We start from the raw sequence: 18,882 nt of genomic DNA, 5'->3' as shown, positions 1-18,882 counted from the left end.
CAGTAAGTTGGCACATGGTTTAGTGGGGATTATTTGAGGATGACAGAGACAATCCAATCCCTGGAGCTCTCTGGTTCGCAAGTCTGCCTGAATCAGTGAGCCTCAGGTTCAGTGAAAAACCTTGTCCCAAAATAAGATGGAGAGCAGTAGAAGATACCAGAAATCTACATCTGGCCTCCACACATGCATACATGTGTGAGTGCACCACACACACACATTCATATACATGTGCACGCATATATATACACAAATCAAAAATAGAATTTCATTGATGTTTTAGTTTCTCTCTAGTCTTGACCCAACATAATGAAATTAAATATTATGTTTTCCATATTTAATTACCAACTCACCAAAGTTCTAGATACACAGTAGGTGTCCAGTGACTGTTCAGCCGCCTAATAGTGGCTTCGAGAGATACTATATACAAGTTTATTTGTCAGCATTGACAGATATTATAGTTATTAACTTTCAGATCCAACTGAATTTCATGAGTGCTTTAGTATTCTGTTTACTTTCCTTTTGGTAATAAACAGTTCTATTTTAAAAACACTTGTTGCTGGAGACCTCCTCTCCAGCCCCTGCCAAGCCCTGTTAGTCCGACAACCCACTTATAAGATAAACACACAGACGCTTAAATTATTTAAACTGCTTGGCCATTAGCTCAGGCCTACCACTGACTAGCTCTTACTCTTATATTTAGCCCATTTCTATTAATCTATACTTTGCCACATGACTTGTGGTTTACTGGTACCTTACATCTTCCTTGTCCTGGCGTCCATTTATTGGTGAAATTATTAAGGCCACTCCACATAGTTAAAAGGGAGGTTTATTTTGTGGGGTAACTTACAAATGAAGGGATAGGTGGTAGGGTCTGGCAAAGGTATGGCGCAGTCCAGCGGTGTTCTCTGGAGAACTCTGCTCGGTCTACCTCCTGCGTCCAGCCTCCCAGAACAAAGAGACCTCTTGATCCTGGGTCTTCAGCTTCCTCCCTCAGCCCCGCCTTGTGGGCATGACCATTACCGAAGCCTCAAAGGGGGTTGGAACTTCCAGGCCAATGCTGGGATGGCTACCCACTACAGCCTTTGGCAGGTCTCTCTTCCCCAGCCTTCACTTCCCAGAATTCTATTCTCTTCTTGTCCCACCTATACTTCCTGCCTGGCTACTGGCCAATCAGTGTTTTATTTACTAACCAATCAGAGGAATGCATTTGGCATACAGAACCTCCCACAGCAAACACTTCATTGGAGAACTGTTCAAACATAAAAGTAAAGTACAGAATAGTGAACTCATTGGGCCCACCACCCTCCTTTATTAGCTTCCTGCTTTTTTGTTTTACCTGTATTCCCACCATGGATTTCCTGGAGGATTTTAAAGCAGATTCTACAAATTATAATTTTGCCTGCAAATAACCTAGTATATATCTCTAACTGGATAATCACTTTAAGAAACAAAGAAGCACAGTGTGTTTTCTTGACTTAATTTTAAATGTGGTTTACTTTTCCTTATGCTGTTGAATAACAATTTACATATTATAATATAAATGATATTGCCACTTTCTTTAAGATGCAAGACTAATAGGCAGCCTTCCTTCTGGGTCTTATCCACTCTCTTCCTAAGTATGATAACTTTATTTTAATCGTGATAAATTGTATGTAATTTAAAATTTACTCTCAACTACTTTTAAGGGTACAGGTTATTAGTGTTAAGTTCTTTGGCATTATTCTGCAAACAATCTTCAAAACTCTTTTTATCTTAAAAAACTGAACTATGCACACTAAACAACTCTTTGTTTTTTCTTCTCTCAGTCCCTGGAAATTATTCTGCTTATTGTACCTAGACATTCCATATAGGTGAAGTTAAATATTTAGAAAACAGATATAGTATTTTTTGTGACTATTTATTTTACTTAGCACCATGACTTCAAGATTTAAGTCAATATTTTATCATATTGACAAATGATATTTTTATTATCTATTCATGGGCTCTTAGATTGCTCCCACTTGTGAATAATGCTGCTATGAACATAAGGGGGGACAAATGTGTCTTTTATGCTATGCTTTCAGTTCTTTTGGGATTGGTAGAATCCACTTGTAAACATAATATATCTGTTTTCAGCTTTTTGAGTAAACACTATACTGTTCTCCACATTAGCTGCACCATTTTACATCCTCATCAACAGTGCACAGGGATTCCAAATTCTCTAGATACTTAACAACACTTGTTACTTCCTCTGATTTGGGAGAGATTTATTTCTTAATAACAGGCTAAAAGCTATAGGGTATGATAAACATTTTTTTAATGTTACTACACTGGGCAATGGTGGGGCACACCTTTAATCCCAGCACTTCAGAGGCAGAGGCAGGTGGATCTCTGTGAGTTTGAGGCCAGCCTGGTCTATAGAGCGAGTTCCAGGGCAGCCAGGGCTACATAGAGAAACCCTGTCTCAAATAAATAAGTAAATTAATAAATAGGTAAATAGATAAGTTATTATACTCTAACATCACAATGAACACTTCTTCCATATCTAATGTTAAGGAAAGGATTTCTAACATGTTCTTTCTACAGTGTCCCCTAAATCCTTCCCTTTCCTCAGATCAGAAGCTTTGCAAACACTATTCTTGTCTTATTCTATTACCCCAGTCCAGTTCTTTAGAGAGTCCCAGACATACCCAGGACCTCCATCCCACTTATCACCCTTTTAACCACCTCCACTACCTGAATTGCTTCACGAGTCTTACAAGTGATCACCTTGCTTGTCTACCTTTGCCCAGTTTATGCCATTCTCAACTCAACAACCAGCATATCTTATTAAAACAAATCTCAGACTGGCACATCTCTGTTCAAAGCCCTCCCATTAACACTCATGGTTACAACACTTTTGAGGGTGGTCAAATGACCCTTTCACAGGTGCATATCAGATATTCACATTATGACTTATAACAGTAACAAAATTACAGTTATGAAGTAGCAATGAAATAATTTTTGGTTGGGGGTCACCACAATGTGAGGAACTGTATTAAAAAGGGTCACAGCATTAGAAAGGTTGAGAACCACTGACCTGTGAGGTCCTATATTGACTAAATTCAAGCTGCTACCTGAATTTATAGCTTCCCTTTCATTCACTTGCTTCAGCCACTGATGCCATATTGGGGTCCTCACATACTGCCATATATATTCCTGTCTTAGTAAGAGCCTTTGGACTTAACTGTTCTTTTGTCTAAAATGTTCTTTCCCATTATCTCAATTTGGCTTAATCCATGACTTCTATAATATGTCAGAATCATAGATAGGCCTTCTCTTAATACTTTTTGAGTATGTAGGTCCACCATCTTCCCCCCAGAATTCTCCATTTCCCTCCCTAGCCTTATTTTACATTGTAAACTTTATTACCTAACAGACTATGTATTTTAGTTATTTTTTACCAATTGTCATTAAACCATAAATTTTAGATAGCAAAGACTTACAGATAAAACTCCTGGTGTGGCATTTGGATTAAGACAAAATTGCTGAATGAATATATTCATATGTCCATATATATATATATATGTTTATATTTGTGGTTGCTCCCTAGAGTCACAACATGAATTGAAAAGGAAAGCAAAAAGACGCACATCTTTTCAGAGCAAGAGGACTGGCACAAACTGGACAGATGATCAAAAAAGAATCTACAGGGATAAAAGAATAGCTCAAACTCAGGAAATATTACAATATTTACTCCCTATTGTGGAATCCTCTAAAAACATAAAATCGACTCAAATCAAAGACCTGTTCAACCCAGGAGCCGACTTCCAACAACATCAGTAAGTCAGTGGTGTTTATCCTGTTAGCTATGTATTGTTGGGGAGCAAACTCAGGACCTTATATTTGCTATGCAAGTGTTCTACCTCCAACTCACCCTCAAGCCCATTCCTTATTATGGTTTTATACAGCTTGTTAGTTCATTATCTTTAGAAACAAACATTGGCTTTTAAAAACAGCATCCACTACATCACAAAACCCAAGGTCATAATTACATACCAGGTATGTAAAGAATTAATTTATCAGGCATTATTTGACATATTACTTGTTTAAAATACTTTAGTTTGTATCTATAAAGTAAGTGTGCATAAATAAGATGTAACTGACAATTTTCTGATATTTTAAAACTTTATACTCCTAAGGGAGGGGAGGAGGATTAAATAATAAGTCTTGGCTACTTCAACTATTTGATACTCAGCAGAAAGCAATAATAAGACTTTTTTTTTCTTTTTGGTTTTTCGAGACAGGGTTTCTCTGTAGCTTTGGAGTCTGTCCTGGACTATCTCTGTAGACAAGGCTGGACTCGAACTCAAAAAGATCCACCTGCCTCTGCCTCTGCCTCTGCCTCCCGAGTGTTGGGATTACAGGTATGTGCCACCACCGCCCAGTGACTATTTCTTTTAAAGATGAAAAACAGAACTATCTCCAAAGCACAAAGGAAAACTACATAAATAAAAGTAAAGATAATACAATCTGAAAATAACAAATATAATAGTATTATTGACAACATTTTATAAAATACTTCCCATGTGCTAGATAAGTTATATACTTACGACCAGCAGGACCCCATATTTACAGTTTCCCCACCCCTGGATATAATTAATCTCAGCTCTAACTATATTTCTAGCCTGTACTTGGTTGAGTCTGCAGATACAAAACCCCCCAGTACAAAGGACAAACCGAGCTCCTTACATTTTACATATAACAAAATTAAGATACAAAGACATTAAACAACTTTTTCAAAGCCACACAATAGGTAGAAGAATTTGGATTCAAACACTTAAAAGCTTTGATTCCAGGGGTTGGGGATTTAGCTCAGTGGTAGAGCACTTGCCTAGGCAAGGCCCTGGATTCAGTCCTCAGCTCCAGGAAAACAAAAACAAAAACAAAAAACAAAAAACAAAACAAAACAAAAAAACCCAACCTAGAAAAAACTTTGATTCCAAAGTCCTAAGTACATGCCTACAAATTAACTGGAAAATTGTAGAGATTTTAAAAATGGGAAGATAGGCAAAGATTATAACTAAGCAGTTCACAAAAGAAATACCATGGCCAACAAACATTTAGAAATATTCAGTTTTGCTAATTTAAAAACTACATATTAGGGCTGGAGAGATGGCTCAGAGGTTAAGAGCACTGACTGCTCTTCCAGAGGTCCTAAGTCCAATTCTTAGCACCCACATGGTGGCTCACAACCATCTGTAATGAGCTCTGGTATCCTCTTCTGTATACATAATAAATAAATAAATAAATAAATAAATAAATCTTTTTTTAAAAAACTACATATTAAAGCAGTGATGAAACTCCCTTTAATTTCTTGCTGTTCAGTGGAAGAGTCTGTTCCCTGACTGTGGGACACAGGTGGGAGTTTCCGAAAGGCACTTCAACAGTATAACTGAGAGCTCCTGACTTGACGTTGTTCTCCCTCATCCTTACTCTTTGTGGGGCTTGGGGCTGTGCCCAGGGCCTCACACATGCCCCTGAACACCATCTCACCACCCATCTTGACAAAGCAAATTCCACTTTGGGAAGTTGATTTTAAGGACAAAAGTAAATAAGAATTATAAGACATATGTAATGTTCATTTCAGTATTGTTTATAGGAGTTAAAAATTAAAGAATGTAAATGTTCAAGAATAAAAAAATTGCTTAAATTTTTTAAATTAATTATGAAATATTATTTAGTACTTCAATATTGCAAGTGAATATTAATAGGAAATGATGTTCACGATATATGTTGGTAACATGGGTTATATACCCATTTTATTTGGTATGATTATGTTTACATGTATGTATGTATTATACACATTCAAATACAATTTAGAAGAAAAACTCTAGAAGCACATATCCTCAAGAATGACTATTTCTGAATGGGCATTAGTGAAGAATAATGTTCCTCTTGGTGATGTTAATTCCTTTACTGTATAATCATCAAAATCAATAGGATATAAAAACGGGCAGTTGGTGGTGATTTCTAGTAGAATGCTGTAGCAGTCATGATGGGAAAGGCCCTACTTGACAGGAATTGAGTACAATTAGACAGCTAAATTATGAAAAAGTAAAGTGAATCTATACAGGCAAACAAAGTATAGAGTATAATATCAGCAAAAGTATGTATCAGGGAGCTAAAGAAATGGCTAAGTGACCAAGAGGGCATGCTGCTCATGCAGAGGTTTGAAGTTTAGTTCTCAGCACCCACAGAGTGGCTCCCAGTTGCCCATAATCCAGCTCCAGAGGATTGAACACTTTCTTCTGGTCTCCACAGGCACATTTCCACACAGACATACACATACAATAAAAAATAAAATCCTTTTTAAAGATTATAAATGAAGGCTGGAGAGATTACTCACCAGTTTAGAGTGCTTGCTGGTCTTGCAGAGGAGCCACATACACTTCTGGCACCTACATGGTAGCTCACAACTACCTATAACTCCAATTCCAGAAATCTAACACCCTCTCAGGCCTCTGTGAGCACCTACACACACATGGTGGGCAAACATATGGCAGCAAACATAAACACATACAAAACGTTTTTTGAAATTACAAATCAGGAAAACTAATTACAAAATGCAATAGATATTGGCAAAGAGCCTGAGAAATTGAGACTCTAGAGTTAGCAAAAGGCCTAGGTAACTATTTTCTAGTTGTTGTAATGAAAGAGTCCTTACATACTTCAAATCTAGAAATGCCCTCAGTGAGGACAGACCTGAGGTTGAAGGTGTTGACAAATACTATAGCAACTAGACCTCTTTGTTTACAAATAACAAAACCAATCTAAAATAGATTAATTAAAAAGCACACAGTTATAATAATAATAAGAGGGAAGAATTATAAGAGAATTCAAGGTGATTTGTGGAAACAAAAAAGAAAAGCAATTATCTAGGACTGGAACTGGGGAGGAAAAATCCTCCAGGACTTTTACACTTTAGGTTCTATTTATACCTCTCTGTAGTAGGTGGCCACACCTCATTGCAGATTTGCATCTTACAAGATGTAAATTGTTTGTTTATAAGTGTGACTCACTATCTCTGATTCCCAGTTCCGATTCTAGAGAAAGATGATTGGCAACTGTGCTAATGGGTGGAGGTCACATAGTTACTTAGACTTTTGGAAGCCCTATCCTTAGGGTACAATCAAATTGTGCCTACAGCAAAACCCCCTAGGAGTATCTTCTGTGGGTGTACAAGGAGCAGTAACAATAGGACAGTAGCAACAAGACCGTTCTTAGCATATTTAAACATTATCAGGTACATTGGTTTGGTTTTTTGTTGGTTGTGGGGTTTGTGTATGTTTAGTTTTGTTTTCCTTTGTTTGTTTGTTTTAGAGCTGTCTTTCAGGATGTCTGTTCTCTGTTCTATATATTATTGGTTTGAGTGGCACAGCAATATTCCACACTGTTACCTATAGGTCCTAATCCACGGTAAAGTGAGAATAAGGGGTAAGCAAGAAACAAGAGCTCACTTTGCTAAGCTGTGTTGGAAATGAATATGTACATTTGAGCACAGAGAGACTGAAATGCTTACAACAGCTTGCACAAGGGTCAGGTGGAAGCTCTGGCACTCTGCACATAATTATACTATCAGCATTGTGGTTGTCTGTTCACTCTTAATCCAAAATGAATAGGGCCTGGGTGGATTACTGTTGATAACATACTGAGATGGTTTATAAGGCCTTACATTTATATCTGGTCAAACACTCATCAGAGTACAGATACTGAAGAATAAATCCATGTTTGACATTCCATTTAATGTAGCAGTAAAGATTCCTGAGAAGGATTTTGTAAATCAGAGTGTAACTAGACTTTTCACATATTGATGGCCCTGATCTGTTTTCTCTAATCCTCCTATCAAAACCCTGGGATGTTACAGATAAAGCAAAAATAAGACTACTCCAAAAGATGGTGAGTAGCTGGGAATTTGAAGAGTCAGATAATGGCACAGTGGCAAATCTCTGGTTTTACTTTTTAGCTCATATATCTAAGACTTGGAGCTGATGAAGACAGCAGTCTGGAAATAGCCATGGATATAAACAAGTGAATAAAAATGCCAATAAAAGGCTATATACCCAAAGGATCAGAAAAATTACAGCCTACCAGGACAGAAAATCATTAGGCAATCTAAATATCACAGATAACAATGGCCCCATGCCAGCCTATATAAGCAGATACCATGTGACAAGTGTAGACTACACTCATGTGAAGCATAGTGAGACATTTGTGTTCTAATAGTATCAAGGAAGAACATGTGGAAATCAGAAATTTTAAAACTGGTCTATAAAGGTCACCTTTCCCCAAAAGACACTGGAAACCACATAGGGACTCTACACTTCCATACCTACTAGACAGAAAAGAGGTTCCTCTTTCCCTCCTCCTTGGGCTAGTGTCAGTGGGAGCCTACTAGAGAATTAAGAACTTTCTCCAAGGCCCAGCATCAATAAAGCCACCTCACAGTGTCAGCAGAGGCTAATTAAAGAGATAGAATACTTGTCCAACAGCAATTAGAAACCTCTGATGTCAACAGACTCCATGTGGGGAACATGGACTTCTAATTCATCTGGCAACAGTGGGATGATTTTTGTTATTTTGTTTTGTTTGTTTGTTGTGAGACAAAGGACCTGTATATCATAGGCTAGCCTTGAACTTTCAATCCTTCTACCTCAGTCTCCTAGGTGCTAGGCTTATAGGAGTGCACTATCATCCTCAATAATGGAATCTTATCTCCCACTTCTCCTTCTGGTACAGTTACAAAATGCTAACTAAAAACAGAAGATTTAAATAAGATCTAGAGCCTTTTAATATGAAAAGATGCGTGTTTTAGTCAGTAACAATAATAAATTGTCATATTAAGAACTAGGAATTTTGTTTTTGCTTTGTTCTATTCTGGTTTGTTTGCCTTTTTATTGGCATGTTTGTTTTCTAAAGAGTTGGATGGGTAGGGAGGTGGGGAGCATCGGGGACAAGATTAGGGAGGGGAAACCGATCAGAATGTACTTTATAAATTATTTTCAAGAAAAAAAAACGAAGATCTAATAATTTTTAAAAGATAGTTTCAAAATATAAAGCTGTCTATGAAATTAGAATTTTCTGGCTCGGTCTTAAAGTCATGTTGAAAATGCTTCAGCAAACACACCTGGAACAAAGAAAGAAAACAGAAAGCTTTAGTGGGGAAGAGAGAGGGTCCAAAGAGAGAGCAGAGAGGAGAGGGAGAAAAAAGAGTGAGAGACGACAAAAGAAGGAAGGGAAGAAAGAAGAGAGGACTATGAGAAAGCACAGGAAAACAAGAAGGGATAAGGGAGGAGAAGGGGGATGGAACCAACAAAAGAGAGAGGAGAAGGGAATGAAAAGGGAGAGGGGGAGAAGTGAAGATATTTTTAAAATATCCAAATGACACTTTTTAAACTGAAAAATACAATACTAGAAAAAAAGAGTTCAGTTACAGACACAGCAGCATGACAAAAAAGAATCCAAAGATTGAAAGAGGGAGATAGAAATTATTCAACCTGAACAGCACAGAGGAAAGAGACTAAATAGAGGAACTTGTGGGATGATTAAAATAGGTTCTATTGTCCATGTTATCAGAATTTCAGAAACAGAGGTGAAATAAGACAGAGCTGAAGGAATTCAAAGAAATAATTGCTGAAAAGCTTGAAATTTGGCAAAAACAAAACAAAAACAAAAAAAAAACTCTTAAAGCCACAATCAGAAACCTCAGCAAATCACTAAGAAGATATTAGTGATATACCAGATTTTGGCTACAGAAAACAATATTGAAATCAGCCAAAGGAAATTCACCTATTTCCTGTAGAAGAGCAGTCTGAACCATGTGAACGGGGAGAAGCGGCTCCCTCTGTCAGCTGCAGAAAAGGACTGTCAGACTAAAGGCTGTGTCCTGTGAAAGACAGAAATCAGTAAACAATTGGATGAAGAAATCTCAGAGACTCTTGACTGCAAGACTACTTCAAAAGAATTTCTCCATTAACAAATAGATTGCAAAAGGAATATCAGGAAAAAAGAAATGATAAGCAGAAATACAGGTAAATATTGTTTTTCTAAATTATACTTGATTCTTAAGGCAAAGATTGTGTAACACTGATGTTTGTAAAGGAAACTTTTAAGGCAATTATAAATGTAAGACAGTAAGTGTTTTACAGCTTATATATCCCAACAAAAACTTCATCAGGCAATTTCAGAGTCACACAAAGGCCACATTCCATAACAAAGGAAAGAGGAAGGTTTCTGAGTTTCCCTCAAGCTCACAAGAAACACAGGACCAGAACTACATAATTATATCCTTCATACATAGTACATACAAACCTTTCAAAAAGCTATTCAAAAAGATACATTAAAAAACACTGCAGAACCTTGCAGTGGTGGCGAATGCATTTAATCCCAGCACTTAGGAGGCAGAGACAGGCAGATCTCTGTGAGTTGGAGGCCAGCTTGGTCTGTAGAGCGAGTTCCAGGTCAGGCACCAAAGCTACACAGAGAAACTCTGTCTTGAAGAAAAATAAAAACCACTGCAGATAGTTGAGTTTGGGGGGTCATGCCTGTAATCCTCAAATACAAGGGGGTGGGGCAGGAAGATTGTGTTTTTGAGATTAGCCTGAGATAGAGAGAAGACATTGCCAAAGAAAGAAAGAAAGAGAAAGGGAGGGAGAGAGGGAGAAGAAAGTAAAGAACTATTTTTTTTTAAGTTGATGTTACTCACACAGGAGGGAAAAAGACATATAAGTTTACAGACAAGACTCAAGGCATTGAAATTGGAAGAAAAATAAGCAGGCTTGAGTCTAACATCAGTAGTATTTCAATGTAAACAGCTTAAGTTTAAAAATGGTTTTGAGATTCGGTCTTGCTATGTATATTTCTTTGATCAGTCTGAACTTGTGGGTTCAAGCATTTCTGCCTTAGCCACCCAAGTTTTGAAATTAGGTGTACGTCATCACACCCAGATGTTTAAAACTAAGAAAAAATTGACAAAATAGATTTTAAGGCATTGTTCAATGGCATCCAGTTCACATGAAATGCTTTCAAATATGACAGTGTAGGCAGGCTAAAAATAAAATGATGAAAGATAACATATTATTCAAACACTGACAAAAATGAGAAGAGTAGATAAGTTAATTTCAGATAAAGCAGATTTCAGACAAGAGTTTCAGAGACAGAGAAGAAATCTGTATAATGATTAAAAACCCTGTTTACTAAGAGTACATAGCAACCTTAAGTATATGCACAGTGCTACAGAACTGACTATAAAATATATGAAGCAACATTGGAAGGGAGAACCAGACATACACACAGTTGATATAGTAGCTGACGCAGAATATGTAAAGATATCAAAGAGCTCCGAATAAAAATAACTTGTAACTATAGAGCACTCTATCCAACAGTAACCCAACGTATTCGCTTTTCAAAGGTAGAACACACATAGATCTTAAGACAAAACTCAATATATTTAAGCAATATAGACAATACAAAGTGCAATTCTCTGGTCACAGTAGAATTAAACTAGAAGTAATAACAAAACAATAAAAGATAAAACCAAATACTTGAAAAACACTAAACAACACACCTCTGAATAATTTATGAGTTAAAGGTAGTCTCAAAGGGAATGAAGCTATTATATTTAAATTTGTGAAAATAAAACTGCAATATATCTATCTATGAGGTGCAGCTAAAGAAGTGCTAAATAGAAATTTATAGTTAAATACCTGTGAACAGAAGAGAAGTCCCAGTGAAATGGCCCAATGTGTAAGGGTACTTGCAACCAAGCCTAATGACCTAGGTTCCATTCCTGAAGCCCACATGATAGATGGTGAGAACTGACTCCTACAAGTTGTCCTCTAGCCTACACACACACACACACACACACACACACACACACACACACACACACCAGTAATAAAGGTAATTTAAGATCTTAGAAAATAACCTATAAAGGAAGAGGGAGCAAGCCCCCAAACAAGAAGAGAAGTAACAATAAAGATAATAGAAACTAATAAAATTTAAGCAGCAAATTGACAGGAGAAAAATCAGTGAAATAACTGGTATTTAGAAAAGAGCAACTGACAAATCCCTAACAAGACTAACAAATAACAAATTATGAATATGAGGAAGGAAATTGGATGTCGCTAAAGATCCCACAAAAGGGGAGGAAAACAGTAAGAAACACTACAAACTAGGCTAGGGAGGTAGCTCAGCTGGTAAAGACCTTTCCTTGCAAGCACAAGGACCTGTGTTTTATTTCCTCACCCATGTTTTTTAAAAATCTGGGATAGGTGGTACATGTAATCCCAGCACCCAGGAAGCAGAGACAGGTGGACCTTTGGGCTCACTGACCAGCCAGTCTCCATCCATGGCAAGTTCCAGACCCGTCAGACAGCCTGTTGAAAGTGGGGATGGGGTGTATAGTGTGTGAGGGATGACACTTGAAGTTGTCCTATGGTGTCTACATGCATATGCACTTATTGAAGCCATGGGGAACTAGCCCCAAGGCTGCAGACAGGGCTATCAGGAAGTCACAGCACTGGTGAAGCTTAGACTTTTTCTGTTTGAGGGATTTTAGAGAAGATAAACACTCACACATATTCTCTTGGTGGTTTCATTTCTTCATTCTCTCATCTTGTTCTCATCGTGCTATTCTCTCGTGTTGTTCTCTCTCATTGCTCCGTCCTCTCAAATCTTTTTCCAGCTTATATATCCCAACAAAAACTTCATCAGGCAATTTCAGAGTCACACAAAGGCCACATTCCATAATTAAGTGAATGTTTTAGAAACTATGACTTGTAAACATTTTGCGCTAACTCCCTGCAATTAGAGAGTAACTGATGAGTTCTGAGTCTCCAAGCATACACTAACATATACACAAATGCGAAAGAACATAAACACACACAAAGAAAGCCACATAAAATGCAAATTTGATAAGTTACAGAAAATCATTTTCTCAGAGTGTGCATATACACATGGAAGTTTCTCAAGTCCTGCCAGGCCCCCACAATCCCATGGTCCACTTATAAAATAATCACTCAGAAGCTTATATTAATTGTAACTGCTTGGCCCTTAGCTCAGGCTTATTACTGACTAGCTTTTACACTTAAATTAACCCATAATTCTTATCTATATTTAGCCACGTGGCTTGGTACCTTTTCTCTGTTCTGCCTTGACATCTTGCTTCCTTTGTGTCTGGCTGGTGACTCCTGACTCAGTCCTTCTTCCCAGAATTCTCCTCATCAGGCAATCCTGCCTATACTTCCTATCTGGCTACTGTCCAATCAGCATTTTATTTTATTTATCAACCAATCAGAGCAACACATATTCACAGCATACAGAATGACATCCCACAGCACTTCCCCTTTTCTGTCTAATCAAAAAGAAAGGTTTTAATTATAATATAGTAAAATTACATATAATAGACCAGTTATCAAGCAAGGATTACAGTTACAATATCTAGTCTATTTGTATTTGGCAAAATTAAAGAAAATACTCTATCTATATTATATTTGTGAGTCTAAACTTTCATATCTAATTTATCTTTTATCATAACCAAGGAAAATTATAACTATCTAGTCTTCAAGTACATCAAAGACCCCAAAAGGATATTACCCAAGTAAACAGGAAATGTATTGTAAGCAACTTCCAAAGTTCTGGAAATGACAGACAGCTGGTTACCTGGACAGTCACCCAAAGTTCTGCTGCAATGTTGAAGCATCTATCTTCAGCCTATAGGTCTAGAGTCTCTCAGTCACTTCTCTCTGTGTCCTATAGAATATCTGGAAGTCTCCTCTGTGAAGCAGGAAACTGAAGGACCATTTCACCTAATTTTGGCAAATTCAGTGGTCATTTTTCCATGGGTCCTGCATGTCCAGTCAATAACAACATTTTGTCAAGCAGTCCAGGCAAGAACAGTTTCTTGCCCAAATGGCTATTTTTGCCAAGAAGAAGATAAACTTTATGTGGAGTGTCTTAAATGCCCATCTTCCCCTTTGAAGTAAATCAGTGCTGCCAGAAGCAGACATGTCTCACTGTCCAGAAAGTCTTAAGTTTTCAAAACATTTTAAATGTCATATTCTGTAGGTCTTTGAAGAGTTTGAAAATTACCTACATAATTGAAATATATCTGTGTATACCTAGAAAACTTAACTAACATTACTATAAGTTTAATTATCATAGATGACTAATTATTAATCTGTATTTCTCAGCTATACACTATAATTTCAAATGAGTTGCACAAACAAAATAAACAAAAGTAGAAATACAGTATAACAAAATTAACTTCAAATTTGTATCCATAAACTAAAATCCATAGCAATATAAAACATTTTTAAACACGTTGCTCTTTAAAAGTAGGTTCAATAATCTACCCTTTCATCCTATCATATCTCTACTATCCCCTTTTCTCCTTTAGAAAGAGATTGCATTTATAATCAACCCCCTTTAAATAAAAATAAACATTTATAAACAATATTTTGGGATTTGGGGCATAGCTTCTCATACTACTTCCTGCTGGATGGGGTTGCTGGCAATCTTATGAGGATCCTGAGAAAATTAAGAATTATGGTCAAGTCCTAACTGGAGTAGGCTGTGAGTCTGTCTGAGCCAGTTGCCTTGAAGCTGATCTGGATGTTGGAACATCTGGAGACCTTTCAGGTGGTCTTTCTTGATCAAGCCATATAAGTCTAGGAGCAATCCATAGGTTCTCTGTGGAAATAAAAGCAGAACCTCTTTTCCAAAGCAACATATAGACACAAATTTTGAAGTCAAGATATGTTTAACATGTACATATTGGTTTAACTTAGTAGCCTTTACAATCAAATGTCTCTCTGCAGTTAAAAATCCCAAAGACAATATAATCCAGATTCTGTGTGTGATTTTCAACTTTATGTGGCTTATTTTTTATATTACTTTTATTGTCTCTTTAAAGACTTTATTCTTTGAAACTATCTATTTCTTTATATAACTATCTATATTCATTGTCCTCTCTCTTCCAAACCTACATACATTTTTACACACACTGTAAACCATTTACAGTCTTATTCCATCTGAATCTGCCTTATTGTGAATCTATTGCTTTAAACGGCAGTGACTAGTACTGAAGCAGCAGCCAACTGGCTGCTTACTCCACCCATCTCAGCTTTTCAACATGGTGGAGATAGATAATTCACTGCCAGCTCTGGGAGCCATGCTCTCCACTGATTCTGGGAGGCAGTGGGTCCATGCCTCCATCCAGCAGCCTGTAGCCCAGAAACATTTTCTTTTCTTTTCTCTTCTTTTCCTTTTTTTTCTTTTTCTTTTTGACTGTACTAGCAAAAGCTATATCTACCATGCTGCTTAGCCTATGGCAGCTGTTGGCCAGCTCCACCTCACAGGCAGATGTTGGCCAGCTCCACCTCACAGGCAGCTGTTGGCCAGCTCCACCTCACAGGCAGATGTTGGCCAGCTCCACCTCACAGGCAGATGTTGGCCAGCTCCACCTCACAGGCAGCTGTTGGCCAGCTCCACCTCACAGGCAGCTGTTGGCCAGCTCCACCTCACAGGCAGATGTTGGCCAGCTCCACCTCACAGGCAGATGTTGGGAGACAGTCTCTTTGCTGCTGCTGGCATGAGACTGTGAGACTAGGACGCCTAGTGTGGCTTCGTTTCTCTGCTTTTTTTTTTTTTTTTTTTTTTTTTGGTTTTGGTTTTTGCAAGACAAGGTTTCTCTGTGTAGCTTTGCGCCTTTCCTGGAACTCACTTGGTAGCCCAGGCTGGCCTCAAACTCACAAAGATCTGCCTGCCTCTGCCTCCTGAGTGCTGGGATTAAAGGCGTGCGCCACCACCGCCCAGCTGCATTCAGAACCTCTAAGCTTTCGTAGGTCTGTGTGGATCAATGCTCCATGTTGGGTACTAAATATAGTCTGAAGTTTCTCCATTCCCACCATGCCCCCACAGTCCTTTGGCCCGCTTATGAAATAATCACTCAGAAACTTATATTAATAATAACTGCTTGGCCCTTAGCTCAGGCTTATTACTGACTAGCTTTACTTAAATTAACCTATAATTCTTATCTATGTTTAGCTATGTGGCTTGGTACCTTTTCTCATTTCTACCATGTCATCTTGCTTACTCTGTGTCTGGCTGGTGAATCCTGACTCAGTCCTTCCTCTTCCCAGAATTCTCCTCATCTGTTTGCCCCACCTATGCTTCCTGCCTGACTACTGTCCAATCAGCATTTTATTTATCAACCAATCAGAGCAACACATATTCACAGCATACAGAATGACATCCCACAGCACACACAGAACTATACTCTGTGGAATAGAATGCCTTCATGCCTCTATAGCTCAGTTTTTATTTTGAAGGGTTTTTTTTTTCATGCATTTACATCATTCCCACCCCTCCCCTGTCCAAATCCTCCCGTGTTCCACACACTCCCTCTTAAATTCATGACCTCCTTCAGTCATTGTCACATGTTTGTGTGTATATGTGTAAGGAAACTGAACTCATAATTTTAACCACCCCCAAAGGAATCTCATGGACTATATGGTTTCACAGCACAATTTCATAAAACATTTAAAGAATAATTAACACTACAGTGTCTTCCAGAAAATGAGAAAACAGTCTGCAGTTCATTTTATGAAGTTACTATTGGCATGATACCAAAATCAGCCAAGGAGAAAACAAAAATGGAAAATCAAGAAATTCTGTCCTATTCATTCTATTAGCAAATAGAATTCAGTGCTAAATTTAAAAAGAATTATGATTTACCTCTTGGCAGTAGGTCTTATTTTAGAAATTCAAGAATGGCTCAATGTTCTTAAATAAGCAATGTAACCCTCTATATGTGCAAGATAAAGGAGAAAACCCACATTACACTATGAACTGTCACAGACACATGTCAATATTTGTGATTTAAAAACCCAGCTGTCAGAAGAGAAGGACTGGAAGGTCTCATGCCACTTTATGGAGTCTACTTTTACTTCTCTTACACGTTACTCACCTCTGCAGGGGTTCTTGCCAAACAGCTGAGCAAGAAGAAAGGAAAAGCATATTCACAGGAAGAAAGGAAAAGCACAGAACCTGTTGTTTGTGAAATTGTATTCTCTATGTAGAATAAATATCTCAAGGAACTTGTTTTTAAACTTCTTGAAAAACAAGTCCTTCCAGGTCTCAGAATATAAGACAATCATATAAACATAATTATACTTCTATCTATAAGAAATAGACATGTGACATCTAAACTGATATATATAAAACCATTGTCAACTTCTCAATAAATGAAGTACATATGTAAAACAAAATATGTACAGATCTTACAGCTGAAAATAACAAGAATGTTGAAAACCAAATGTAAATGAATGGAAAAGGTAAACATGTTTGTGGATTGGAAAACTCAAGATGTCAGCTCTTCCTGTGGATTCAACACAATTCCCATCAAAGTCTCAATAGACTTGTTATAGACATAATTAAGGCTAATTTAACAAAAACACTAAACATCAAAAACAATTTGGCAAAAGAAACTGGCCTGTGGATTTCCAGAACTTTCATAGAGTGACAGCAGTCCCATGGAGTATTGGAGGAGGAGACACAGCTGTGGAATGGAGCAGATTACACAAATCGACTGAACTGCCTTTAAACAACAAACCAAAAATGCTTAAGTCCATCATTCATACATAGGTTAATTCAAAATGGAGCATGGAGTCCAATACACAATATCAAACTACAAAACTTTTAGAAAAACATAGAAAATCCCCAGATCTAAGACTAAGCTAAAATTTCTAAGGCCTAGTGCCAAAAATATGGTTCATAAAAGAGAAAAAAAAATAAGTTGCACTTAAAATGTTTACTTTGAAAAAGACCCCTATAAAAAGCCAAGCACCGGGGGTTAGGGATTTAGCTCAGTGGTAGAGCACTTGCCTAGCAAGTGCAAGGCCCTGGGTTCGGTCCTCAGCTCAAAAAAAAAAAAAAAAAAAAAGCAAAGCACGGTAATGCATGCCTGTGCCTGTAATCCCAACACTTGGAAGAGTAAGGCAGGAGGATTGTTGCGAGTAAAAGTTCAACCTGGGCTACCAACTGAATACCAGTGCAGCTAGGGCTGGATAATTCTGTCTCCAAAACACAAAACAACACAAAAGCATATTTAAAATTCTACAAAAGGAGCTAAAGAGATGACTTGGTGGTTAAGAGCACTGCCTGTTCTTCCAGAGGACCAGGTTCAATTCCCAGCAGCTACATGGCAGCTCACAGCTGTCTGTAATTAAAGTTCCAAGGGATTGTATGCTCTATTCTACCTTCTGAAGCTTCTAGCACCAGACATTAAGTGTACACAAATATGTGCAGGCAAAACACCCATACACATAAAATTTTAAAAAGAAGATTTTACTAAGTACTATGAGATAGGAAAAATTACTTAGAAACCATATAAACAAAATATTATTGTCTTAATTAAAGAACCCTCCATGGCTAGAGAGGTGGTTCATCAGTAAAGTGCTTGTGGGCAAACAAAGACACAAGTACAGTTCCCAGCACCCAAGTAAAAAGTTAAGTGGTTGATGCATGCCTATAATACTAATTAGTGTTGGAGAGACAAAGACAGAGGAATGTCTGGGGCTTGCTGTTCAGTTAAACTACTCTAATAAAATAAATAATATAGTACATTTTTATAGCGAAGTGAAATCCTAGAAACTCTCTAAGTCTAGAAGAAGGTAAGTTCTAGAGTGATTCCAACTTCAGAGCTTCTGTCTTGAGAACAAAAAAAAAAGGTGGAAAGCACCTAATGTCAACCTCTAGCCCCCAGATGTATATGTACATTCCAAAACCATGCACACTCATAAACATGTATATACACATATATGCATACATAGACACAGAGAGAATGTTCCAATTCAACAGTTA

The 18,882-nt window shown here is 37.5% G+C and overlaps 2 protein-coding genes across 5 annotated transcripts in view; both read left to right on the top strand.

Annotated features, from left to right (window-relative positions):
• Agbl3 (ATP/GTP binding protein like 3) overlaps nucleotides 1-18,882 on the top strand; it is an 84,954-nt gene that overhangs the window by 63,193 nt on the left and 2,879 nt on the right. For 2 of the 4 annotated variants that reach the window (XM_036181424.1, XM_036181423.1), the window contains one exon: nucleotides 3,572-3,800. In XM_036181424.1, the coding sequence (XP_036037317.1) occupies nucleotides 3,572-3,800 (229 nt within the window). Of the gene's footprint in view, nucleotides 1-3,571; nucleotides 3,801-9,594; nucleotides 10,016-18,882 lie in introns of those variants that run through there. The other 2 variants (XM_036181425.1, XM_036181426.1) reach the window with 2 other exon arrangements.
• Tmem140 (transmembrane protein 140) overlaps nucleotides 3,750-18,882 on the top strand; it is a 36,204-nt gene continuing 21,071 nt past the window's right edge. Inside the window, exon 1 of the mRNA XM_036181445.1 lies at nucleotides 3,750-3,800. The gene's annotated coding sequence lies outside the window, so the exon portion shown is untranslated. The remainder of the gene's footprint in view (nucleotides 3,801-18,882) is intronic.

Source organism: Onychomys torridus, chromosome 3, assembly GCF_903995425.1.
Source record: "Onychomys torridus chromosome 3, mOncTor1.1, whole genome shotgun sequence".
NCBI classification, from domain to species: domain Eukaryota; kingdom Metazoa; phylum Chordata; class Mammalia; order Rodentia; family Cricetidae; genus Onychomys; species Onychomys torridus.
This window is presented reverse-complemented; position numbering and strand designations above follow the sequence as displayed.